The 27545-nt window shown below is 50.0% G+C and overlaps 2 protein-coding genes and 1 long non-coding RNA gene across 4 annotated transcripts in view; 1 reads left to right on the forward strand and 2 right to left on the reverse strand.

Moving 5' to 3' along the window:
• C21H20orf96 (chromosome 21 C20orf96 homolog) overlaps window positions 1-7733 on the reverse strand; it is a 46604-nt gene extending 38871 nt beyond the window's left edge. Inside the window, exon 1 of the mRNA XM_019017443.4 lies at window positions 7584-7733. The gene's annotated coding sequence lies outside the window, so the exon portion shown is untranslated. The remainder of the gene's footprint in view (window positions 1-7583) is intronic.
• A 9259-nt stretch (window positions 7734-16992) lies between these two features.
• LOC101131837 (uncharacterized) lies at window positions 16993-22604 on the reverse strand. 2 transcript variants are annotated; one of them, XR_002003868.4, is made up of 3 exons: window positions 22462-22604; window positions 19692-19879; window positions 16993-18089 (listed from the first exon to the last, which is right to left on the reverse strand). It is a non-coding gene; the product is annotated as an uncharacterized lncRNA (long non-coding RNA). The 2 variants fall into 2 exon arrangements; XR_010132311.1 differs by lacking the exon at window positions 22462-22604 and adding an exon at window positions 21665-21856.
• Window positions 22605-22761: 157 nt separating this feature from the next.
• On the forward strand, window positions 22762-26053 carry SOX12 (SRY-box transcription factor 12). Its single transcript, XM_031004917.3, has one exon. It carries the CDS (start codon window positions 23245-23247, stop codon window positions 24190-24192), a length of 948 nt encoding a protein of 315 aa, XP_030860777.1. The 5' UTR covers window positions 22762-23244; the 3' UTR covers window positions 24193-26053.
• Window positions 26054-27545: the final 1492 nt, after the last annotated feature.

Raw genomic sequence — 27545 nt, forward strand, 5'->3', positions numbered from 1 at the left:
CCTCTCACAGTCAGAAAGACAGAAGCCAGGAGGCCACCACTGGAAAGGCTGAGCATGAGGACACAATGGTGAAGCTGCCACCCAAAGACAGGATCCTGGGATCGGAAAGTCACTGCCAATGCCACTGGCAGGACAGTGAAATGCCAAGTCCTTTTCCTGCCTCTACAAAGCCAGGGACTGTGCACTATTGTCTCCGCAACCATTTACAAGTAAAAACAGCCCAAACTGTCTGGCTTACTTATGCCTCTCTTCCATCTTTTATGCAAATACATCTAAGTACTAGAGCCCTAGCTGCAAGGGAGTTGGGAGATGTTTTAGCTTTCCAGCATCTGCAGCATAGGAAGGCACATAGAATGGGGATGGGTGCTGTCTGTCAAAAGACGATATCCAGCACAAAAAATGTGACTGCAATGCAGAGGAGAGGAGCTCGTGGGGGCATCTGGCAGGCCACGTTAAGAATGTGGATCTAAGAACGATGTGCCATTGAAGGACTTGCAAGCAAGAGAGTGACATGATTAGACTGGTTGTTTTACAAGCGCCATTCAGGATAGTTGGTGGAGACTGGGTCAGAGGAGAGCCCAAGGGGAAATACAGTATAGTTCACCCAGGTCTCTCGAGAGATGAGGACATCTTAGGCATGGGAGGCGGAGATGGACAGAGAGAAACAGCCGGGTAAAGAAATCTTTCAGAGTTCAAGTCAACAAGATTTGGAGCTATATTTGACATGGGCTGGGAGAAAGTTAAGTACCAAGGATGTTGCCCAGGTTTCTAGCTTCTGCAGCCGGATGGATGGTGGGGCTTTTCCCTGAGATGCGAAACAGAAGAGAAAATCCAAGTTTAGGGTGAAGGGCTTGAATTTGATTTTGGATATATTGAGTTTAAGGTCTCTGTAGAGGATATCTAAGAGGAGATGTGGAGTAGGCGGTTGGATACACACAGATCTTACATTCCTAGGAGAATTCTGGCCCTGAGAAATAAACACAGGAGTTGTATAGCTGTGGCTTTCAAACTGTTTTACCACATCCCACAGTAAGATATATATTTTACATTGCAGCCATCATACATATGCATGTGTGTATTTATATCTAAATCTGAAATAAGCTTCCTCAAACAATATTTGCCCTGTGCATGATGCACCTTGACACTTTCTATTCTATTGCTTCATCCTTTTGTCAATGCTTATATGACGTGTTAAACTGATTTCACACTCTCCTAATGGTCAAGAGAGAAAGCAGAAGGAAAGATTATGCCAACTAAGATTGTGCCTCAAGCAACTTTGACACAGTTTTCCCTGATGGAAAAGGAGATGGTGAAAAACTAATAAGGGACAGCCAGAAAGGGAGAAGGAAAACAAGAACGTGCAGAAACACATAAACCAAGGGAGGACATTTCAGGTGGTAGGGGTTAACAACTGTGTCAAGGGCTGCAAGAGATCAAGTAAAATCAGCTCTAAGAAATGTCAATTGAGGCTGGGCGCGGTGGCTCACGCCTGAAATCCCAGCACTTTGGGAGGCCGAGGCGGGCGGATCATGAGGTCAGGAGATTGAGACCATCCTGGCTAACACAGTGAAACCCCGTCTCTATTAAAAATACAAAAAATTAGTTGGGCGTGGTGGCGGGCGCTTGTAATCCCAGCTACTCGGGAGGCTGAGGCAGGAGAATGGCGTGAACCCAGGAGGCAGAGCTTGCAGTGAGCTGAGATTGAGCCACTGCACTCCAGCCTGGGAGACAGAGCGAGACTCCGTCAAAAAAAAAAAAAAATGTCAGTTGAGATCAGAACTGAAGAGTGCCCTAGGATTGAGTAGTGTGGAGGTTATCAATAAGGGCCTTTTAGAGGAAAGTGATGGGGGCAGATTAAGGAGCAAATGATCTTTCTAAGATGTCAATCTGGCACGCTGACCATTTTATTCCCATGTCACGTCCTCTGGGACTCCCTTGTGCACTTGGAACCCAGCCTGGTACCCGATCCCTTTCACAAGAAGCTCCTGGACTCCTTTCCAACCTTATTCTCAGCCAGATTGCCCATTACATCCCTTTATGTCAACTCCAGTTACAGCTGACAAACAGCAACCAGAAAGAATTCTGGAGTATGGAGTGGTACAAGACCAAGCTAAGGGGCCAGGTGCAATGGTTCATGCCTGTAATCCTAGCACTTTGGGAGGTCTAGGCAAGTGGATCGCTTGAGGTCAGGAGTTCGAGACCAGCCTGGCCAACATGGTGAAATCCTGTCTCTACTAAAAATACAAAAAAAATTAGCCATGTATGGTGGCATGCACCTGTAGTCCCAGCTACTCAGGAGGCTGAGGCAGGAGAACTGCTTGAACCTGGTGATACAGGAAGGGAAGTGCTGGGAAGGGAAGGGCACAGTCCCTTTAAATGACATGGAAGGGAGCAAGGGCGTGGTCCCTGGCTAGGGCTCCACCCCAGCCTGTGCCCATGGACCTAGGTGAGGACAGGCATTTTTGTTTTCCTGCCCAAATGTTGCATTTCCCAAGACCACCCTGGCTGGCCACGCCCCCATCCTGTGCCTATAAAAACCCTAGCAGGCAGACACACAGGTAAACTGGACGGCTAGAGGAGCACATCAGTGGAGGAACACACAAGCGGCTGGACGTCGAGAGGAACGCACCGACAGGCACTGACACACCAGCACACCACAGGCCATCGACCAAGAGAACTACGCAGAGTTTGGCTGGGGCAGTCGGAGGGGAGCCTGGGCCACTGAACAGTCCGACTCCAGGGGAAAACCTTCTCACTCCATCCCCTTCTGGCTTCCTCCATCTGCTGAGAGATACCTCCACTCAATAAAACCTTGCACTCATTCTTCAAGCCCAGGTGTGATCCAATTCTTCTGGTACACCAAGGCAAGAACCCAGGATACAGAAAGCCCTCTGTCCTTGCAACAAGGTAGAGGGTCTAATTGAGCTGGTTAACACAAGCCACCTATAGATGGCAAAACTAAGAGCATACGGTAGCATAAGCCCATTGGGGCTTCAGGAGCTGTAAACATCCACCACTGGACACTCGTGGGGTCGGAGCCCCACAACCTGCCCATCTGTATGCTCCCCTGGAGGTCTGAGCAGCGGGACACTGAAGAAGCGAGCCACTCCCCCGTCACACGCCCTGGGACGGGGACAAGGGAACTCTTCCCGTTTCAGTGGGAGGCAGAGGTTGCAGTGAGCCAAGATTGTGCCACACTGCACTCTAGCCTGGGCAACAGAGCGAGACTCCATCTCTAAATAAATAAATAAAAGGACCAAGCTAAGGGTGAGGAGACGTCGGATCATGCTGAGCTGAGGGTGGAGGCGCCACAGGAGTGCACCAAACGTGTACAAAGGCACTGAGACATACAGCCCCATTTGCTGGCTTGTCAATGTGACTAAGATTTGGGGTAGGACATAGTAAAAGAAAATAAACACAGATATATTATGGAACAGAATGTAAACTTTGCAGAGTTTTAAATAAAATATGACTTTTTTTTGTTTTTTGAGGCAGGGTCTCACTTTGTTAACCAGGCTGGAGTGCAGTGGCTCACTGCATGGCTCACTATAGCCTCCAACTCCTGGGCTCCAGCAATCCTTCTGCCCCAGCCTCCTGTGTAACTGAGACTACAGGCACGCGCCACCACACCCAGCTAATTTTTTCTTTCTTTCTTTCTTTCTTTCTTTTTTTTTTTTTTTTTGAGACGGAGTCTCACTCTGTTGCCCAGGCTGGAGTGCAGTGGCACAATCTCGGCTCACTGCAACCTCTGCCTCCCGGGTTCACTGTGGATATATCCCCTCCCGGGATATATCCATCACTGTGCCTGGCACAGCTGCAGCCTCCCGAGTAGCTGGGACTACAGGCACCCACCACCACGCCCGGCTAATTTTTTGTATTTTTATTAGAGACGGGGTTTCACCGCATTAGCCAGGATGGTCTCCATCTCCTGACCTCGTGATCCGCCTGCCTCGTCCTCCCAAAGTGCTGGGATGACAGGCGTGAGCCACCGCGCCCGGCCTCTCTCTTTCTCCTCTTTCTTCTCTTTCTTTTCTTTTCTTCCTTCCTTCCTCCTTTCCTTCCGTTCCTTCCCTTTCTCTCTCTCCTTCCTTCTTTCCTTCCTTCCTTCCTTTTTCTTTCTTTCTCTTTCTTTTCTTTCTTCAGGGTCTCAATACGTTGGCCAGGCTGGTCTTGAACTCCTGCCCTCAAGTGATCCTTCCACCTTGGCTTCTCAGAGTGCTAGGATTACAGGTGTAAGCCACCACACCCAGCCCAAGAAAGATTTTATTTTATTTTTTTATACAGACAGGGTCTTGCTATGTTGCCCAGGCTAGACTCAAACTCCTGGACAACATAGCAATCTTCCTGCCTCAGCCTCCCTAGTAGCCGGGACTACGGGTGTGCACAGAACAAATTATATGTATTAATATGGAACAATCTCTAAGACACATTATTAAATGAAAAAAGCAAGATATGGTATCCTACAGTTTACATTTTTTAATGTTGGAATAAATACATACATACCCTCAGCACCATAGGAAAGATTTTAAAAAAGAAAAAATATATATATACATATGCTTATTTTTGTACAAATATGTAACACTGGAAGGATATTAATGAAATTCGTAATTTGTAACTTTGGAGAACTGGATATTTGGGGTTTGGGATAAAAGGAAAGTTTATTTTCCACTGTGTATCCCTGCTTTTAAAAAAATATTTCATCTATTATCTCTAACAACAACAAAAACAACTTTTAAGAACAAAAATAAATGCAAAACACAAGGCTTCAACGAAATTCCTATAGACTTTAGAGAGACAGGAGTCCATCTCCTCTATCTTTAAAAATAAAGGCCGGGCTTAGTGGCTCATGCCTGTAATTCCAACACTTTGGGAAGCCAAGGCAGGAGGACTGCTTGAGCCCAGGAGTTTGAGGCCAGCTGAGGCAACACAGGGATATCCTGTCTGTACAAAAAAAAAAAAAAATCATTGGGTGTGGTGGTACATGCCTGTGGTCCCAGCTACTTGGGAGGCTGAAACAGGAGGATCACTTGAGGTTGAGGCTGCAGTGAGCCGTGATGGCACCACTGCCCTCCAGCCTGGGCCGCAGAGTGAGACCCTGTCTCTAAAAATAAAATAAAATAAAAATAAAAATAAAAAATAAGAACTTTGATGGAAGAGTTTAAGAAATTCTATAGCAGACAACACATTGGTCTCCCTGCTTCCAGGCTCCCTCTCCTTCCAACCATGGAATCCACCCCAAAACAAAATTTGATCACATTTCTCCCCTGCTTAAAGAACTTCAAAGATTTTGCGTCCTCCCTGGTGTTCACCAGGGCCTGCCTGACCAGCCCTGCCTCCTCTGGGCCTCCTCTCTTGTCGGGCCTCACCCCCTTACCCTGGCTTGGCTTCCCCTTCTGCTCCAGCTGGTCATTCCTGGAAGCAGATCTCTTCCTCCCCTACCCATGGTTAATCCTTACCTGCCTGGGGCACTCAGCTCTAATGCTGCTTCCTGACTAGAGCCTCTACCCTAACATCCTGTATCAGACCCTCTTCCACCATCCGTTACCTCCCTGGCCTCTCTTTCAGCAGTTACTCGGGTGCAATGATATACTTATTTGTGCCATGGTTTGATTGATATCTGCCTCTGCCTCTCCACTTTGAGCTCCCTGAGGGCAGGAACCAGTCTCTTTTGGCTCACGGTTATAGCTTGAGCAATTAGCACTATGCCTGGCACAGAGTAAAGCCTAATACATATTTATTGCATGCATGATCTAGAATCACTTGGCTGAGGTTACAGATTAAGACACGTGTCTACTTGTCCTTCTTTAATATACTTAACATACCTTAGCACTCTGTCATTGACACATACCGAGCAAGGGCTTATTCATTCATCTTTTAAAAGCTAACTCACTCTTTTAGTTTTCCCACCTTTGATAAGGGAGGATAGGACCTGGGAGGTCAGGCCCTCGGTTTACTAGCTCATCCTCCTCTATTTCTCTGAGAGCATAAAATCACTGGAAGTCAGCCAGCATGCCCCATGGCACTGTGAGGCACAGGGGAGAAGCACCAGGCTCCTGGATTCTGAATGCGTGGGTTTGAAGCCTGGCAAGAGTGGCCCCTCCCCTGAGTTCCCCACCACCCCTCCCCATGGGGCGAGGATTCTGCAGGCATGAGAAGTGCCCACCCAGAGTCTGTGCCTATGCCTTCTAGAACACGCTCTGATACCCCATAATTCCCTTCCAAAATGTCACTAAGTTAATTCACAGGGCTCTTTGTGGGCCTCATCCCTGGCTTCATCTCACCTGAGGGCAAACTATACTGCCTGATGCACATCTTATAGACCTGAGCCTTGGGCCTCAAGATAGCTGTTTGCAGGTGACAGCTAGGTGTTGACCCATGCATGCTAGCTCCATCACTGATGGGACGAGAGGTAGCTGGATAAGGGATGGATACAGGTTCCAGGGGACAGGTCTCCTTGGGCCTACACATTCTGGCACATAACTCCAACGGTCTTAGAATTCTAATTTGAACATGGCCTTCCAGGTTGTTAGAGGATATATCCATCAAGGAAGAAAACAGAACATATTTCATTTAACACTTGCTGGACCGTTGTATAATTTCTAACTATAGAGACATATGGTTTATGGGCCTCCAACTCTACTCTTGTTCTGAGCCCCACAAATGCCCATTTGGTTCTGTCATTTCTTTGCATAGACAAGCTACATAACCTCTCTGAACTTGTTTCCTGAGCAGGAAAATGGGTCTATGGTAATAACTACATTATCAGGGCTGGTGAGAAAATGAAATAAAATAATCCATGTCAAGGGCTTGACAAGAGTGCCAAGCCCTCAGTATATAGTTGCTAGCATTGTTATTTCATCCTTTATTTTATGCCCTCTGGCTGTCATCTCCTATGACTTCCTATACGATCTCCAAACTGGTCTCTTTGTAGGGTTTCAACACTGCTGCTCCCTCCTGCCTCCTTACCCACAGCCAATAACGTCCCCATTCTCTCCACCTAGTCAAATCCCGCCGTCTTCAATTGTGATAATTGCTAGTTGATTGCACGTTTACTACGTTTCAGGCATTGCATTAAGAACTTTCCATGCATTATCTCTACTCAGTTCTGACACCAACTCGATGAAGTAGGCACTGTTTATTATTCCCCAAACACAAAGACACAGGGATCTGGAGACTGGAAGCACTGGCGGCTGCAAGTGGCAGGGCTGGCGGGGTGTGAAGCCAGAGAGGAGTCTTTCTGCAGTCAGGCCTCCCAAATCCCGGGATGGAATCAAGGAGCCTTTGGCTGTCCCACCCTCTTTCAGTGCCCCGGCGACCCCTCCTCCTCCAAGCCCCCAAATCCAAGTCTGTTATATCCCGTCAGCTCTACGGGTCTGCCTGCGACTTTCAGCCCAAGGGGGCGGGCACTTCGTGTCACGCCACGTTGTCCACATCATCGATCCTCCCTCCCTTTCTCCCCTTCCTTCCTTCCCTCCCTCTCTTCCTCCCACTGAGTGCCAGTTCTGTGCCAAGCTGTGGTGTTCAAAATGTTACGAGTGGAGAAGTCAGGGAAGGATGGAATGATAGGTTTTTCTTCTTCATACCTTTCTGTTTGGCTGATTTTTTTCAAATGAGCACGCAGGCCCGGTTCCTCAAACCCACTTCAAATGTGGCATTGCTGGGTTGGTTTGGTCCAAGGAAAGCCCTGTCTCCTTAACTCCCAGCCCCCACGCCTCCTCCGCCGGCCCTCAAATCCAGGCCGCCCTGCCCCCTCCGGAAAGGGGAGTTGGGGGCGAGCGCCGAAATCTGAGTGGCTCTTTCAAGCCTCCGTTGCCATAGAAACCGGCCGCACAGGCCTCGGCTGTCCATTACACCATCCTCTAGCCTCGCAGCCAATGGACTCCGAGCTCCATCGCCAGAGGCCCCGCCCCCAGCTCTGGGGAGTCCACCAATCAGCAGGTCCCGTGACTTAGAGCCCTGCCCTCGGCCCAGGGACACCACCAATGCGCTTCGACCCTGCCCTCCTTCTCTTCGGCGTAACAAGAAGACTCGATTTTTTTTTTTTTTTTTTTTAGGAATTCTCCAGATTAGAAGGAATTGGCAGTAAGGCCTCTGTCAGCTGCACCCTGAATAATCTTTGGCTGCTATTTTATTTAAGGAGAGCAAAACTGTTTCACTTACGCAACAATATATACCATTCTCTACTAAAACAATTTTGGGAAATGAAAATGTAGGCAATGGGATGATATAGTCTGCTCTATATGAATGTCTTTCATTATAGGTATTTTAATTTAACTTAAAATGATCAAGGAACTAGTCATCTTTCCTTTGTATTTCAAATGCATACAAAATTAAAGAAACCGAGTTTTTTGATGCACAGTTCATGAGACATTGACTTAATTAGTTGGTAGACAACTTTTACTGAACCATCTAATTCCTGGTTCAGAACATTACAACTGGAGGATAAATGAATATTTCTCTTAATCCATGGAAGAAATTCTGTTTTTGAGGCGGGCTGCGTAAATGGCTCTGACACTCTGGAGTCTAAATAAACCAAATGTGTTTTTGAAACCTGTTTGCCATTACAAAAAAAAAACTTCAATTTTTTAGAACACTTTTAGATTTACAGAAAAACTGTGAATATAAAGTTCCCGTCTACCCCACCCACCCACCCTGTTTCATTCATTATTATTATTATTATTGAGACAGGGTCCCGCTCTTTCACCCAGGCTGGAGTGCAGTGGCGTGATCTCGGCTCACTGCAACCTCCGCCTCCCGGGCTCAGGCGATCCTCCCACCTCAGCCTCCCAAGTAGCAGAGACTACAGGGGCATGCCACCAAGCCCAGCAGATTTTTGTATTTTTCATAGAGATGAAGTCTCGCCATGTTGCTCAGGCTGGTGTTTCTGCTATTAACGTCACATATGGTATTGCAGACTCATGGTATATTTGTTCCAATTAATAAACCAATAATGATACATTATTTATTAATTAGAGTTCACAGTTTATTCAGATTTCCTTCGTTTTTACCCAACGTTCTTTTTCTACTCCAGGATCCATCCAGCATGCCTCATTGCACTAGCTGTCATGTCTCTCTGGGCTCCTCTTGGCTGTGGCAGTTTCTCACATAGCAACATGACATCACTGTTGATGCTGCGTCAGGTTTCTCTACTGGAAAGTCAGTCTTCTTTTGCCCCTTTTCATACTGTACTCTTTGGAAGGAAGTCACTATGCTCCGGCCACACTTAAGTGAGGAGTTATGCTCTATCTCCTTAAGGTTGGAATAGCTACATAGATTATTTGGGATTTTTCTACACTGAAGATTTGTCTCATTTATTCAGTAATTTATTTATATCAGTATGGATTCACAGATAATTATTTCATACTTTAGGTTATAATCCAATACTATTTAATTTTGTTGCTCAAGTTGTTCCAGCTTTGGCTTTTGGGAGCTCTTTCGGTTGGCTCCCGTCTCCCTTTGACACACCCCTATTTTTGTGGGGTTTTCTCGTTGCTGTCAAGCACTTCCTTACTTTCTGGTACTATAAGATGCCTCAGGCTCATCTTTTGTATTTCCTGCCCCAGTCCTCAAATCAGCCATTTCGCAAGAGCTTTGATTGTTTCGGAGAAGGGTATTTATTAGAAACCAAGAACTGGGCGCAAGGTGCGCTCATTGCTACTAGGGTGTCATTTATTTCCTTCCTTCCTTCCTTCCTTCCTTCCTTCCTTCCTCCCTTCCTTTTTGAGACAGAGTCTCACTCCATCACCCACACTGGAGTGCACACTCATGGCTACAGCCACGTAGCCATGGTAATGAAGCCATGACCTCACGAAGCTTCCAGTTTACACAATTAGAGGATTAATTACCAAGTTGCCCAGCACTCTGCAGTGGGCCGTGTAAGCAATGAGGGGGTAAATTATCTGCAGAGAATTTAAAGACAATAAAAACTGCAGCCTAGACCTCCTGGGCTCAAGTGATCCTCCCTCCTTAGCCTCCTGAGTAGCTAGGACCACAGGTGTGTGCCACCACACTCAGCTAATTTTAATTTTCAATTTTTTTTTTTTTTGTAGAGATAAGGTCTTGCCATGTTGCCCAGACTGATACAACTCCTGGCCTCAAGCCATCCTCCTGCCTTGGCCTCCCAAAGTGTTGGGATTACAGGCGTGAGCCACCACACCTGGCCTTGGGGTATCATTTCTTTTAAGCCTTCTCAACTGACAGAACAAAGAAATATATCTGTATATACCAATGTGTATATATATACACACATATCTCTATTTCCATTTGTAACCATCTGTATATATATTAAGCTAAACATGAGTTCCTGTTTATATTTACCACTTGAATCCAGGGATCATTTGGCTTGCTTCCTGCTTGCTTATCTCTAAATTCCCACTCCAATAACGGGAAACCTGGTTCCCATCATCCACATCCACCATCCATTTACTTAACTGTTCAAGTCCAGTATACATGTGTAGGATTATCAAAATTGTTAACCCATACCCCTGTGGGAAACTTTATCAAGTAGAGAACACTTTCTTTTGCCTTTAGTGTTCCAGCAGACTCCACTTGTTTCTTTTTTCTTTTTCTTTTTTTTTTTTTTTTTTTTGAGACAGACCCTCACTCTGTTGCCCAGGTTGGAGTGCTGGAGTGCAGCGGGGCCATCACAGCTCACAGCAGCCTTGATTTCCCAGTCTTAAGTGATCCTCCTGCCTCAGCCTCCCAAGTAGCTGGGACTACAGGCATGCGCCACTACACCCAGCTAATTTTTTAAAATTTTTGTAGAGATGGGATCTCACTATGTTGCCTAGGCTTGTCTCCAACTCCTGGGCTCCAGTGATCCTCCCGCCTCAGCCTCCCAAAGTCCTGGGATTAAAGGCATGAGCCACCACGCCTGGCCCACTCATTTCTAAAGTTACTTAGGTCAGCACTTTTTCCTCTGTCTTCTTCATGAGGTCATTTCACACATTTGTAATATGGTGAAGATGTTTGTCATATTCTGCATGACATTTTGGAATTATCTAAATGCCCTAAGTGATTTTTTTAACTTTGCATGCATTAAGGTTCACTTTTTGTGCTATTAAGTTTAATGGATATCAACAAATGCATAGTCATATACCCACATTTCTTCACCCTAAAAAACCCCCTGTGCTCACTTATTGAACCCTCTCCCCGCCAAACACTGGCAACCACACATCCGTTTACTGTATCTATGGGTTTGCCTTTTTGTGCCATTATTAGAAAAAAGAAAGACGCACAATATTTTTGTTGTTGCTCTTGTCACAGCTGCCACCCATTGAATCCTTACTATGTCCCAGGTCCAGAATTACGCTGTCCCATTTTGAAGATGAGGAAACAGATGCAAATGAGTTGAAGTACTCCCTAGAGACTCATAACAATAAGCAAAGTTTGACTTCTATGATTAACTTCTGAGTCACCTCTGGGAATATTTGTAATATGTCTAATAGCCACACTTCTTTTGTTTGTTTTGATACAGGGGTCTTGCTGTTGCCTAGGCTGGAGTACAGTGGCTACTCACAGGTGCAATCATAGGGCACTACAGCCTTGAACTCCTGGGCTCAAGCAATCCTCCTGCCTCAGCCTCAAAAGTGGCTGGGACTACAATGTGTGCCACTGTGCCCATCTATATTGGCCACATTTCAAGTACTCAATAGCCGCATGTGCAGTTTATACTATTATATTGGTTTTTGAGTTTTGTTTTTGAGACTGAGTCTTGCTCTGTCACCAGGCTGGAGTGCAATGGCACGATCTCGGCTCACTGCAACCTCCACCACCTGGGTTCAAGCGATTCTCCTGCCTCAGCCTCCCAAATAGCTGAGACTACAGGTACATATCACGAAGACCAGCTAACTTTTGTATTTTTAGTAGAGACATGGTTTCACCATGTTGGCCAGGATGGTCTCGATCTCTTGACCTCGTGATCTGCCCGCCTCGGCCTCCCAAAGTGTTGGGATTACAGGTGTGAGCCACCGTGCCCGGCTATATTGTTTTTTAAAAGATCTCTTATTATTTAGTGAAAAGAAAGGAACTGTAGTCTCAGTTACTCAGGAGGCTGAGGTGGGAAGATCATTTGAGCCCCAGAGTTTGAGGTAGCAGTGAGCTATGATGATGCCACTGCACTCCAGCCTGGGCAACAGAGGGAGATGCCATCTCACACACATACAAAAGAAAAGAGACCTTGTAATGCACACACTATCATAATCTCTGATTTTTCTTTTCTTTTTTTTTTTTTTTTGAGACACTGTCTTGCTCTGTTGCCCAGGCTGGAGTGCAGTGGGGTGATCACTGCTCACTGCAGCCTCAACCTCCTGGGCTCAAGTGATCCTCCCCCCTCAGCCTCCCCAGTGGTTGGGACCACAAATATGCACCACCACAACTGGTAAATGTTTTATTTATTGTAGAGATGTGGGTCTCAATATTTTGCCCAGGCGGGTCTCAAACTCCTAGGCTCAAGCTAGCCTCCCAAAGTTATAGGTATGAGCCACTGGCTTTTTTTGTTTGTTTGTTTGTTTGTTTTTGTTTTTGATACGGAGTTTTGCTCTTGTTGCCCAGGCTGGAGTGCAATGGCGCTATCTTGGCTCACTGCAACCTCCGCCTCCCAGGTTCAAGTAATTCTCCTCCCTCAGCCTTCTGAGTAGCTGGGATTACAGGCATGCGCCACCACCTCCAGTTAATTTTGTATTTTTAGTAGAGACGGGGTTTCTCCATGTTGGTCAGACTGGTCTCAAACTCCTGACCGCAGGTGATCTGCCTGCCTCAGCCTCCAAAAGTGCTGGGATTACAGGTGCGAGCCACTGCCCCTGGCCTGACTTTTTTAAAATCAGGAAATTTAGATGAATCAAAAAACAAATTACCTTGTCCCTATTGTTCTCTTCTCATTATGAATGTCTTTGAGGACCATGCCAGTTGGCAAATAGGTATTTTGGAGCTAGACACAGTTAGGGTGAGTGGAGTAACATGACAGTACCCAGAACAGCCACACCCACACCTGAGTTGGCTTCATCCTGCCTTCAGGTATTATTAAGAATAGGTATTATTATTATTATTATTATTATTATTATTATTATTATTATTTTGAGACCAAGTCTCACTCTGTTGCCCAGGCTGGAGTGCAGTGGCACAATCTCCGCTCATTGCAACCTCTGCCTCCCAGGTTCAAGCGATTCTCCTGCCTCAGCCTTCTGGGACTACAGGCCCATGCCACCACGCCCGGCTAATTTTTTGTATTTTTAGTAGAGATGGGTTTCATCATGTTAGCCAGGATGGTTTCCATCTTCTGACCTCATGATCCTCCTGCCTCAGCCTTCCAAAGTGCTGGGATTACAGGTGTGAGCCACCACACCTGGCCATATATATATTTTTTTTCTTTGAGACAGTTCCACTCTGTCACCCAGGCTGGAGTGCAGTGGTGTGATCATGGCTCACTGCAGCCTGGAACTCCCAGGCTCAAGAGATCCTCCTGCCTCAGTCTCCCAAGTAGCTAGGACTATAGGCACACACCACCAGGCCCAGTTAATTTTTCTGTTTTTAGAGATGGGGTCTCACTATGTTGCCCAGACTCGTCTCGAACTCCTGGGCTCAAGCAATCCTTCCAACCTCTACTTCCCAAAGTGTTGGGATTGTAGGCATGAGACACCACATCTGGCCTATAATGGAATATTATTTGGCAATAAAAAGGAAGTTCTGATACATGCTACAACATAGATGAACCTAGAAATCATGATGCGAAGTGAAAGAAGCCAGGCACAAAAGGCCACATGTTGTATGATTCTCTTTACATGAACTGTCCAGAAGAGACAAATCCATGGATACAGAAGCAGATTAATGGTGGCCTAGGGCTGGGGATTAGAGGGAAGGCAGAGCAGATGGGAGAGTGACTGCTAATGAGTACTGATGCTAATGGTTTCTTTTGGGGATGATGAAAATAGTCTAAAATCCATTGTGGCAACAGTTACACAACTCTGTGAATGCACTGAAAGCCACTGAATTGTAAACTATAAATGACTGAATAGTGTGGTATGTGAATTACATCTCAACAAAGCTGTTTTTTTTTTTTAATGTTCTGGAAGAATCAGGATAGACATTACCTCAGGTGAAGGAAGGCAGGAGATGGGATGGTAAAGGAATTCATTGGGGAAAACAGGTTATCAGTGTTCCAGTTCTTGTGTCAGATTGCTGACTCCACAGATTTTTATTATGTTATGTAAAAATAAATACACACAGGGCCAGGCATGGTGGCTCACACCTGTATCCCAGCACTTTGGGAGGCTGTGGTGGGAAAATCGCTTGAGCCCAGGAGTTCAAGACCAGCCTAGGAAACATAGTGAGACCCTGCCTCTACAAAAAAAATTTCTCGAAATTAGCCAGCCATGGTGGCATGCATCTGTAGTCCTAACTACTTGGGAGGCTGAGGCAGGAGGATCACTTGGGCCCAGAAGTTCCAGGATGCAGTGAGCTATGATCGCACCACTGTACTCCAGCCCAGGCAACAGAGCAAGACCAGGTCTCTAAAAAAACCCACACAAGCATAAAGTGAGGGAATCACAGGCAACAATGAGAATGTGTCGCAGATGAAGCGATTCTGTATACCTGAGACAGAGGGAGATGGACGGGAAACGGCAGAGAGTGGTCAGGACAGTCCTCTCTGGGGAGCCCATTTGAGCCGAAGCTAGGATGAGTAGATGCTCCAGCCCATGTGGGGATGGGGGTGAAAAGAGTTCCAGACAAAGGAGACAGCAAGAATGAGGGCCCTGAGGTAGGCCCAAGCCTGTTGTGCTTGGGGGACAGCCAGTTTAAATGTCTGTTCTGTTATATTGTGGAGTCTCTGTGTATGAATTTTTCCTAAAGAAATAACAGACAGGCCGGGTGCAGTGGCTCACGCCTGTCATCCCAGCACTTCGGGAGGCTGAGGCAGGTAGATCATGAGGTCAGGAGATCGAGACCATCCCGGCCAACATGGTGAAACCCCATCTCTATTAAAAATACAGGCCGGGCACGGTGGCTCACACCTGTAATCCCAGCACTTTGGGAGGCCAAGGCGGGCAGATCACAAGGTGAGGAGATCGAGACCATCCTGGCTAACACGGTGAAACCCCAGCTCTACTAAAAATACAAAAAAAAAAAAAATTAGCCGGGCATGGTGGCGGGCGCCTGTAGTCCCAGCTACTCGGGAGGCTGAGACAGGAGAATGGTATGAACCCAGGAGGCAGAGCTTGCAGTGAGCCGACATCAAGCCACTGCACTCCAGCCTGGGTGACAAAGCGAGAATCCGTCTCAAAAAAAAAAAAAAAAATTAGCTGGGTGTGGTAGCGCACACTTGTAATCCCAGCTACTAGGAGGCTGAGGAAAGTGAATCGCTTGAACCCAGGAGGTGGAGATTACAGTGAGCCAAGATCGCGCCACTGCACTCCAGCCTGGCGACAGAGCGAGACTCCATCTCTAAATAAATAAGTGGCCAAAAACATACATACAAAGGTGTTCACTGCCATATTGTTTATAATAGCAAAAAGGGGTAAAACAATCAAAATGTCTTTCAAGAAGGAACTGATTCACTTTGGGAGGCCGAGGTGGGCAGATCACCTGAGGTCAGGAGTTTGAGACCAGCCTGACCAACATGGTAAAACCCCATCTCTAATAAGAATACAAAATTAGCCAGGCGTGGTGATGCACGCCTGTAATTCCAGCTACTTGGAAGGCTGAGGCAGCAGAGTCATTTGAACCCAGGAGGCAGAGGTTGCAGTGATCCGAGATCACGCCATTGCACTCCAGCCCAGGCAAAAAGAGTGAAACTCCGTCTCAAAAAAAAAAAAAGAACTGATTAAATGAATTACAATATACTCGGCAGACCTGGACGAGAACCTACGCACTACATGGAAAGAGAAAAGAGATGTGAAAAAAGCAGGTTACTAGAAATTACATATAGTAACATTCCACTTGTGTAAAAAAAACTATGTGTGCATGTGATTATAAGCATTTAAGTTTCTGGATGGCCAGGTGAAGTGGCTCATGCCTGTAATCCCAGCACTTTGGGAGGCCAAGGTGGGCAGACCGCTTAAGCCCAGGAATTTGAGACCAGCTCGGGCAACGTGGCAAAACTCAGTCTCTATAAAAAATACAAAAAATTAGCCCAGTGTGGTGGTACGCGTCTGTAGTCCCAGATACCTGGGACACTGAGGTGGGAAGATCACTTAAGCCCAAGAGGTTGAGGCTGCAGTGAGCTGTGATCGCGCCACTGCACCCCATCCTGGGTGACAGGGAGAGACCTTGTCGAAAAAAAAAAAAGGCCGGGCACGGTGGCTCACACTTGTAATCCCAGCACTTTAGGAGGCCAAGGCGGGCAGATCACAAGGTCAGGAGTTCCAGACCAGCCTGGCTGATATGGCGAAACCCTGTCTCTATTAAAAATACAAAAATTAGTCAGGCGCAGTGGTGGGCGGCTGTAGTCCCAGCTACTTGGGAGGCTGAGGCAGGAGAATCGCTTGAACGTGGGAGGCAGAGGTTGCGGTGAGCCAGGATCGCGTCACTGCACTCCAGCCTGGGCAACAGAGTGAGACTCCGTCCCATCTCAAAAAAAAAAAATTCTGGAAAATTACATTAAAATTTAAAATTTACTCATTATAATGCCATTTTTCTAGATTACAGGAGACGTTCACTTTTCACCTTATATAATTCAGTATAAGGCCGGGCGCAGTGGCTCATGCCTGTAATCCCAAAACTTTGGGAGGCCGAGGCAGGCGGATCACTTGAGGTCAGGAATTCGAGGCCAGCCTGACCAACATGGCGAAACTCCGTCTCTACTAAAAATACAAAAATTAGCCAGGCGTGGTGGCACGCACCTGTAGTTCCAGCTACTCAGGAGGCTGAGGCAGTAGAATCGCTTGAACCTGGGAGGAGGAAGTTGCAGTGAGCTGAGATCACGCCACTGCACTCCAGCCTGGTGACAGAGCGAGACTCCACACACACACACACACAAACACACACACACACCATATATATATATATATAACTTTTGTAATAATAAAAAACATACTCTACTTAAAGAGAATATCAATAAGCCCTAAAGTTTTTCACAGTGAAAGCCCTTCAAAATTGCTTGACAAATAAATTCTAAGTATACTAACTATGGGAAAAAATGTATGCTTGCGAAGACTTTGTTAGACACATTTTCTTAAATGCTGAAGCTATAATTTAAAAATGAAGATTTCAGGAGACAAAATAAAGTCAGCTGGATAAAAAATGCGCAGAGAGAAAAAATATACCAAAATGTTAAGAGTGAGTGTCTCGGCCGAGCGCAGTGGCTCATGCCTGTAATCCCGGCACTTTGGGAGGCTGAGGCGGGCGGATCACGGGGTCAAGAGTTCGAGATCAGCCTGGCCAACATAGTGAAACCCCGTCTCTACTAAAAATACAAAAATTAGCCGGGCATGGTGATGCATGCCTGTAGTCCCAGCCACTTGGGAGGCTTAGGCAGGAGAATCACTTGAACCCGGGAGGCAGAGGTTGTGGTGAGCTGAGATCATGCCACTGCCCTTCAGCCTGGGCAACAGAGCAGGACTCTGTCTCAAAAAAAAAAAAAAAAAAAAGAGCGGGTGTCTCTTGGCACTGAGACAATGAATCCCAACAAATTCCCAACAAATGATATTTTTTCCTTAAATTTCAGAATTTTTGAAGTTTTACACAATGAATATTTTGTGATCTGAAAATTTTTTCTTCCCCTCCTCTTCCAATTCAACAGCTGAATAATAATCTTTTCTTCATTGTCTACTACTGCTTAATACACTCTTTCCAGACTTAGAGGCTTAACAAAGCAAACAGCTACCATCTCAGTTTCTGTAGGTCATGAATCCAGGCAGAGTTTAGTTGCATGGTTCTGGCTCAGCGTCATTCACGAGGTTGCAGATGAGATGCTGCTCAGGGCTGCAGTCATCTGAAGACTTGACTGGGGCTGGAGGATCTGATTCCAGGATGGATCACTCAGATGGCTGTTGGAAGTAGGTCTCAGTTGCTTGTTGGTGTTGGCAGGAGGCTTCAGTTTCTCACCACGTAGAGCTTTCCACAGGGCTGCTTGAGTGCCCTCGCACGACAGCGGACTTCTCCCAGAATAAATGATACAAAATAAGACAGCCAGGAGGAAAACATAGAGCCTTTTATGTCCAATCTTAGATATCACAAACCATCACTTCTGCCATATTCTATTAGTTAGAGGCAAGTTCACACTTCACTGGGAAGGGGAGGAGGAATTAGGCTCTTCCTTTTGAAGGAAGAAACATTAAAGAATTTGTGAAGGGCCGGGCGCGGTGGCTCATGCCTGTAATCCCAGCACTTTGGGAGGCTGAGGGGGGCGGATCATGAGGTCAGGAGATCGAGACCATCCTGGCTAAAACGGTGAAACCCCGTCTCTACTAAAAAAATACAACAAAAAATAGCAGGGCATGGTGGCAGGCGCCTGTAGTCCCAGCTACTGGGGAGGCTGAGGCAGGAGAATGGCATGAACCCGGGAGGCGGAGTTTGCAGTGAGCCGAGATCGCGCCACTGCACTCCAGCCTGGGCAACAGAGCGAGACTCCATCTCAAAAAGAAAAAAAAAAAAAAAGAATTTGTGAACATGTTTTTGAAACACAAGAAAATTTCCAGCTGATCTTTCCCCCACCAAATTTCCCTCCTCCAATCCAACTACAACACATGAAACTCCTTAATCTTCCTGAAGCGCACCTCTTATCATGTCATCCTGCAATAAAAAAACTGTCCCTGGCTCCCCACAACCCAGGGAACTCCATAACTTGGCTTCTGAGGACCAACTACCGTATTGCCCTTCAGCTCCAGCTCAACATAAACGCATCGTATTCCTCAGGTACACTCCCCCATCTCTGGTCTTGGCACCTGTCCATGCCGTCTCAATACCTCGTCCCAGTCTCTTTCCCATCTCCAGTCCCTTGCACTTGCTGTTTCCTCTGCCTGGAATGTTTTACATGGATGGTTCTTCATCATCTTGAGATCTAAACTCTCCCCCATCTCTATCATCCCCTGTCCCAGTCACTCACTCTCTCATTATCTTGTTTTCTTTTCATTGTTGTTTGAGACAGGGTCTCACTCTGTCCCACAGGCTGGGGTGCAGTGGTACAATCACAGCTCACTGCAGCCTCAACTTCCCGGGCTCAAACGATCTTCCTGCCTCAGCCTCCCAAGTAGCTAGGACTAAAGGCACGGGCCATCACACCTGGCTAAGTTTTGTATTTTTTGTAGAGACAGGCTTTTGCCATGTTGACTAGGCTGGTCTTGAACTTCTAGGCTCAAGCATCTACCCACCTCAGCCTCTCAAAGCGCTGGGATTTCAGATGTGAGCCACCTTGCCCAGCCCCTCCCTCCCTTCTTTCCATCACCCAGTCTGGGGTGCAGTGGCACCATCATAGCTCACTACAGCCTCAAAATCTCTGGCTTAAGCGTTTTCCCACCTCAGCCTCCCCAGAAGCTGAGACGACAGGTGCTTGCCACCATGCCCGGCTAATTTTTGAATTTTTGTGGAGGTGGGATTTCTCTATGTTACCCAGGCTGGTCTGAAACTCCTGGGCTCAAGCGATTCTCCCGCCTTGGCATCCCAAAGTGCAGGGATTACAGGCGTGAACCACCACACCCAGCCCAGCTTTATTTTCTTTATAGCAGTCACAACTATCTGAAATTATCTTATTTGTTTACCTGCTCTTTTCTGTTGCCCTCACTTGCTCCTTAAGAACAGGGACCTCTGTCTTGGTCACTGCTGTAACCCAGTAGCCCCAGTTCCAAGTTCACTGCCTGGTGCACAGTAGGTGGCCAATAAATTGTTGAATTAAATGTCCTCTCTTCCAGGGAGTTGTTTTAGAAAGAATCACACACTGCATAAATGTCTGTTGAGGAAGAAAATGAAAAAAATAAAAGTGAAGACATTATCTTCTCGGCTGAACTTCCCACACCATCTTCTCTGTCATTAATAAGTCCTGGTGTCTACACTGGGGAAGGCAGTCCAAGGTTCTTCCAGGGCCTAGATTCAGCCAGACTTTAACCATCTCTAGCTCCTCAGAGTCCGTCAAAGGGCCTAAGGAATGGTAAGTATTAATAATGTTTGTTTATGTATTTATTTATTTATTTATTTATTTTGAGATAAAGTCTCTGTCTCCCAGGCCGGAGTGCAGAGGTACAATCATTACAACTTCCACCTTTCCGGCTCAAGCAATCCTCCTGCCTCAGCCTCCCAAGTAGCTAGGACTACAGGCAGGCACCATCCTGCCCAGCTAATTTTTGTACTTTTTTTTGTAGAGTAAGGATTTCACCATGTTGCCCAGGCTGGTCTTGAACTCCTGGCCTTAAGTGATCTGCCTGCCTCGGCCTCCCAAAGTGCTAAGATTACAGGTGTGAACCACTGTGCAGGGTCAAATGTTTATTAATGGATGCATGCATGGATGGAAGAAGGAAAGGAGGCAGGGGTGAATAATGAATGCAGCATTTTCACTGCTGAGAATAAAGAGTGAAATCCTGGTCCAAATCAGTTTGGCAGTGAGTAAGGTTAGGAACTATTCACATACGTTGGAATAATAATAGCAGCAGCAGCTACAGGGTCAGAGACAGATCTTTGAGAGGCCATAAGCATTGAAAAGATTGTGGTGCCTATCACACACCATTTAAAATAAAACAAATATTTTATTTATGGGAAAAGTGTTAAGGTGTTGATAATTCCAAGAAAGCTTTTATTTGTCCTACAATCATTACTTTGATACCTTTTCTGAAATCTTAGAGCTGTCCCCACTCTGCCCATTTTTTTTTTCTCATTATGGTGATGTCTCTGGGTTGCTGGTGACCTGCGTAACTATTGGGAAATCTAGTTTCTCAAAACTTTTAGTTTTTTTTTAGACAGGGTCTCACTCTGTCACTCAGGCTGGAGTGCAGCGGCTCACTGCAACATCCGCCTCCTAGGTTCAAGCGATTCTCATACCTCAGTCTCCTGAGTAGCTGGGATTACGGGTACGCGTCACCAAGCCTGGCTCATTATTTTGTACTTTTAGTAGAGACAAGGTTTCACCATATTGGCCAGGCGGATCTCGAACTTCTGACCTCAAATGATCCGCCCGCCTTGGCTTCCCAAAGTGCTGGGATTACAGGTGTGAGCCACCGCGTCCCGTCTATCATAAGTTTTATTGAACATTCCCTAGGTATCAGGATATGTTTACATGCATTATCTCATTTAATCTGTAAAACAACCATGTGAGGGAGAAACTGAATTATCCCCATTTTCAGGATAAGGAAAAGGAGGGACTGGGAATGTGAACTCAGGAAGTGTGACTCCATCGGGTAGACTGCTCAGGCTGCAGATGTAAAGGTTTTACACGTAGGGTTTTCCAGATCTCAGCTTCTGAAAGGCGGAGGGACCGTTTGGACGGGAGCAGGGCCTCCTCTTTCCAAGCACCCTGTGCCTTTAAGAGTCGCCCCCTCCCTCCAGGGATGCTCCAATTTCTTTCTCCCCACCACCCCCACCCCGTCCCCCGCGCCGCGGAGCCGCACCTCGGTCCTTCCTCCCCGCCCCACACCCTCAAGCTCGGCTCTTGGCCTTCGCTCGTCCAGAAGTGGGTGAGCTGTACCGCCAGAGGCGCATTCTCCTAGCCCCAAACCATGCCCGCTACGCCCCAGCGGAATGCCACCTTAAAGACCCTAATCCGGGCACCTCCCAGCTCCTGCTTCCCAAGGGCGAGGCCTCAGCGCCCCCTCCCATCGCCCATGCTCACGACGCCGTGAAGGTGACCTCCCCCAGGGGCGGCACACGCCCAGTGGTGCCCGAACTGGCTCACACGTGGTGAGCCGGGAGCGCGCGGCCCCTCCCCGCCACGCGCCTCGTGCCGGCCACCCGGCCACGCCCCCAGGACTGGCTCCGCCCCGTGCCCCTGCACGCTTCTCCAGGCTTGGGTGGGGCGACGCGCCCAAGTCGGGCACCGGGCAGGCTACGGGCTGGGGTAGGACCTGGGAATGGCGCACCCACGCATCCTCGAATGTCGCCTGCGGTTTGTGAAAAGCGGGAAGTCCGCCCAGCTCAGGACCTTTGGCTGGCAGGGGAGGTGCCCCGCGGCCCTTGGTGCTGAGCAGGGGAGAGACAGCTGGGACCGCGAGCCTGGGAATCGAATCCTAGTCTGCGTGTCCTCGGTGCTTCCTATTTGGAAACTGGGCATCATATTGTCATATTCCCTTCTCCCTCCGGATTCTTATGGAGCTTCGAACGAGATTAAATATACATATATATGAGAAAGGGATTTGTTCACTGGGTCCAAAAGCATTTGCTGGTCCCATATGTGGTCGGACCCTGTGTGTAGTAGGCGGGCGGCAACATCTACGACAACCTGAGTTAGTCCCCTTAAGAAGCTTTCCTGAGTCTTGGGCCCCCCAAATTCTCTTCTGGGATGGTCCGAAAAGACGTCCCTGAAAGAGGGAAGGGCGGAAATCCTACCTGACGGCAGGTGTCTCGGAATGAGCTAAAATTTAAAAGGCAACGCGGGGCAGGGACAAGCGTCCAGCGTCAGATGGAAGCAGGCTCGCGTCCCCTACCCTTTCTCCAACCCCTAACCTAAGAAAAGAAACCGATCTCGCCGGTCTCCCCCAATCCTAGCCGCGAGACCGCCCAGCCCCGCAGCCCGAGCCCCGCCCCCCTCCGGCGGCCAGCGATTGGGAGATGCAAATACCGGCTTCTCTGCCCAGCAACCGGTGACGCGGCGCCCGAGCGCGAGGCGTGGCCCGGCCGCAGCCCAAGCGGGCACCTCGGTGTTTACACGGGGCGGCCCCGCGCGCGCCGCAGCGGCCCGCAGACGGCGAGGGGGAGGGGTGGTGCGCGCGCCGGCGGGGCCGCGCGGGGAGAAAGACACTGAAAGGCGTCGGCGGCCGGGCGGGGAGCGGCGCGCGCGGGCCGCGGCGGAGCCAGAGGCTGCAGGAAGAGCCGGCGGGGGCCCGGAGGGTGCGATTCCTCGGCCCCCGCAAAACAATGTGTGTTGTGCGCCAGGACGCAACTTGCCGGAGGCGGCGGGGGCGCGCCGAGCCCGCCTGAGACCGCGCTGACCTTCTCCCCCCGCCGTCCGTTGGGCCCGAGCGCCCAGCTCCTCGCTCCCCAGTTCGCGGGGGCCGGGCCGAGCCGCGGGGCGGGGCCGCCCCTCCGTCGCCGCTGCCTCCTCCCCCACCCCCAGCCGCGGAGGATGCGGACGGCCCCCGGCGGCGTCTAGCGGCCCCGGGCCCAGGCGCGATGGTGCAGCAGCGGGGCGCGAGGGCCAAGCGGGACGGCGGGCCGCCGCCCCCGGGACCCGGGCCGGCCGAGGAGGGGGCGCGCGAGCCCGGCTGGTGCAAGACCCCGAGCGGCCACATCAAGAGGCCGATGAACGCATTCATGGTGTGGTCGCAGCACGAACGGCGGAAGATCATGGACCAGTGGCCCGACATGCACAACGCCGAGATCTCCAAGCGCCTGGGCCGCCGCTGGCAGCTGCTGCAGGACTCGGAGAAGATCCCGTTCGTGCGGGAGGCGGAGCGGCTGCGGCTCAAGCACATGGCGGATTACCCGGACTACAAGTACCGGCCGCGCAAAAAGAGCAAGGGGGCGCCCGCCAAGGCGCGGCCCCGCCCCCCCGGTGGTAGCGGTGGCGGCAGCCGGCTCAAGCCCGGGCCGCAGCTGCCTGGCCGCGGGGGCCGCCGAGCAGCGGGAGGGCCTTTGGGGGGCGGGGCGGCGGCGCCCGAGGACGACGATGAAGACGACGACGAGGAGCTGCTGGAAGTGCGCCTGGTCGAGACCCCGGGGCGGGAGCTGTGGAGGATGGTCCCGGCGGGACGGGCCGCCCGGGGACAAGCGGAGCGCGCCCAAGGGCCGTCGGGCGAGGGGGCGGCCGCCGCCGCCGCCGCCTCCCCGACACCGTCGGAGGACGAGGAGCCGGAGGAAGAGGAGGAGGAGGCGGCAGCGGCTGAGGAAGGTGAAGAGGAGACGGTGGCGTCGGGGGAGGAGTCGCTGGGCTTTCTGTCCAGGCTGCCCCCTGGCCCGGCCGGCCTGGACTGCAGCGCCCTGGATCGCGACCCGGACCTGCAGCCTCCCTCGGGCACGTCGCACTTCGAGTTCCCGGACTACTGCACCCCCGAGGTTACCGAGATGATCGCGGGGGACTGGCGCCCGTCTAGCATCGCAGACCTGGTTTTCACCTACTGAGCCCACCGTCAGCGGGGCGCGCACGCCCCCAAACCAGCTGTTTACATACAGGAATCAGGTATTGGGGCCCCTCGGAGGCCGAGGCTGGCACCCCATCTCCCGCGCAGCCTCCCCCCTCCTGGACGTGCCCATCCCCCCTCAGATCCAGACATGCCCCTCCCCCGCAGACACACCCCAAGGCAGCCCAACCCCCACCCCTTCCCTGACACCCAAGCCCCTCCCCACGTTGCCCCCTCCTGCACAGCCACCAGCAGCCAGCCCCCTCCGATACACCTCCCGTCCTCTCCTACAGACCTGCACCCCTCCCCCCTTTTGCACACGCCCCTCCTCGTGGCCGGAGGACCCGCCCCCTCCTTTGCTCCGGAATCTCTCCTCCCTCGCCCAGCCTGCCTTCTCCGGGTTAGGGGGGCGATGCGGCTGGGTGGCAACGCACGCTCCTCCTGTGCCCCTCCCTTCCCTGGGGGGAGGGGCGCACTCCTTTTATCCCCGGAGCGCTAGGGCCCGCCTCTCCGCTGGGGCCCACCCCCTTCGTGCGCATGCTTAATGCTTCTGGGGAGGAGGGGGCTGGTCCCAGTGGAGCCGCACTCTTCGCCCGCTCCGGGCAAAAGCGGGGGCGAATGTAGAGCGATCCTGGGAAATCCTTTGATCCGGGAGCCCTAGGTTTCCTCTCTCCACCCAACGGGGCGTCGCTGCCTTCATGGGAGGAGCACTTGGAAGGGTTGGTTTGGGCCTGAAACTCTCCCAAGTGGCATAGCCCCTTTTCCGGTATGGGGTCTCCTACACCCACGCGCACCACCTCTCCGGTCGCGTGGCTGCCTCTACAGCCTATCTATACGTCCCTTTTTTCCCCCAACTGGGAATTGAGAGGTAAGGTCTTTCTCTGGAAATCCAGCAGTAGAGGAAGGGACCACCCAAGAAAACTAAAAACCAAGGCACCTTACCAGTCTGTTTGGGGACAGGATCCCTGCTGCACCTTCCCCACCCCCTCCTGGGAAGTGCCCCCTCACCTCAGGGCACCCGCAACCTGGGCTCCTCCCTAAGCCCACCGGCCCTTCCTGTCACCCAGGTCCACCCTCAGTACTCAAGCTGCAGTATACAGCGGGAAAAACTGAGGCACTTTGGTGCTAGGGGTTTGGGACTGAGGCGTGGATAGCAGATGTGATGGCAGAAAGACTCTCGCTTTTAAACATCTGGTTTGGGAGAGACCATCGACTTGGCCAGTGAGACTGAGAATGGATTCCGAGTAGTGATGGGCCGTTTGCACCTCGGTTTTTCCACGTGAGAAATGGGGAGAACGCTGCTGTTAGGAGGAAGTTGTGTCCAGTTCAGGGTGCCCTCGGGAGCCCTGTCCCTGTTGCTGTGACCCCTCTCACGCCGCCATCTCTCTGCCCAGCCCCGCCCCTCCGGCCTCCCCACACCCCCCTTGCCCTCACTACCTGTATCTCACCGGCGTGTGTTCACCCTCCCGGGTGGCTCACACACTCTCATTCACACACACAAATCTCAGGAACAAACGGTCCCAGAGTCCTCCGGACCCCTGCCCAGGGTCTCTGCAGGTCTCTGCCCCACGCGTTCCCGTCGCTGACAAAGCCACCAGCTGCCTCCTTTAAGCTTGGTGCTCCGGCTCTGGGCCTTTCTTGCGCTCTTTCTTTCTATTTTTTTTTTTTTTTTTAAGAAAAACAACAACAAAAAAAGACAATGAAAAAAAAAACGTCATGTGAGTGAAGAGATGTCACTGTCTGTGGTCTTGGAGAACTAGTATCGTAGCTGAGGGGTGGGGTCCCTCTGTCTGGGGCACTGGCACCCACAGCAGGACTCCGCCAGTCTGATGCCAGGACTGAATAAAGTGTATTTGCCCCGACCTTGCCATGTGGTTCTGCATGTCTGTGCTCTTCCTCAACCCTCCCTAAACAGTTTGCCAGATTCAAGTCCGTGTGATTTGGTCCCGAGCTGGGTGTCCCAGGGCAAGCCACCTTGCCTGTCTAGGCCTCTATGTCAGGACTCCCTGGCCTTCATGAAGAATAGCAAACTCATCCCTGTAGGGACCAGGCAGGTAACGTAGACGAGTGACTCTGGGTGGACACTGGTGTCATGACCCACTTCCAGGGGCCTGCCTCCTGCCAGTTGTGGCCCTGTGGGAATGCAGTCCACAGTGGCCAGGTGGCCAGATTTTTCAAGAGAAGCTGGATGGATGTTTCTGAGTCATCTTAATTTCAAAATGAAAGCTGACTCATATTTTAAAATTTCTGTGGGCCAAATGAAACAAGTACGCAGGCAGGTCTGGTCCGAGGGGGCTGGCTTGACCATGCCTTTCTGTGCCTTTAATGAGGACTAAGAAGCAAGATTGGGCCACACTGTCTGGACTCAAAGCCCAGCTCCACCACTGAGCACCCCTGTGACTCTTTCCATATGTATAACATGGGGATAATAATAATAGCTGCTTCACGGGATGAAATGAAGTTTGAGGTGAGACGCATTCAACATGGTGCCCATCGTGTTACTCCACTGTCAGAGGAGGAAACAGGGTCACGCAGGAAAGCAACTTAAAGGAGGGCCTGCAAGCGGCCAGGGTCAGAGACAGGGCTTGGTTCTGCCTCCTGGTGAAGCATGGCTTCGGGGTGCTGCCTCTCCCTCCCTGTTTCAATCTGTGTTAGGCCCCCAGCTGAGGGCCTGGAGTGGTGGGATTGGTCCCAGTGCCTGGCACACATTGGCCTGCAGAGTAGATTAACTGAATGGCCAAAGAGCAACAGAAGTGTAGTGATTCTTGTCTTTGAGGTTCTGACTGGTGTTTTACAACTGAGTCCAAGGCTTTTCCCTCCTTTGTCCCTCTGACACCCCTCCCCCTAATTCTCATCTGTCAGATCCACTGTATTCCTAAGCTGGGACAAAGCCTCTGTTTTCCCAGTAGGAGCCAGGGCCGAGTGTGGAAATTACAGTGACTGCGTCTTCTCAGCCTCTCTGGTTGAAAGCAAGCTGGCCAAGAAAAAAAAAAATCCTATAAGAGGAGGTAGAGTTGAGAAGGTGTGGAAGATAGGGACACCTGCCCCCAGAACTCCCTTCAAGGGAGGACTTCCCCAGCTATGGGAAGTGCCATCAGGGTGGCCGCAGCTGCAGAGAGCCACTTCACCTGAGACCACGCCCTCCCTGGGGTAGCCTGTATCTGGTGTCTGAGTGAGGCATGGTATAAACACCTGGTCATTTCAATCCAACATGGGACAGACACTGACAGACAGTACTCCCAGCAGGCCCAGGCCAGCCAGGGCTTCGTCAGGCCTGCAGCACAATTTGACTTCCTATGCCCAGGCCTGCTTCCTCTTCTTTTCACAGGTGCTTATTCCTAATAAACATCTTGC

This window comes from Gorilla gorilla, chromosome 21 (genome assembly GCF_029281585.2).
Source record: "Gorilla gorilla gorilla isolate KB3781 chromosome 21, NHGRI_mGorGor1-v2.1_pri, whole genome shotgun sequence".
In the NCBI taxonomy this organism is placed as follows: domain Eukaryota; kingdom Metazoa; phylum Chordata; class Mammalia; order Primates; family Hominidae; genus Gorilla; species Gorilla gorilla.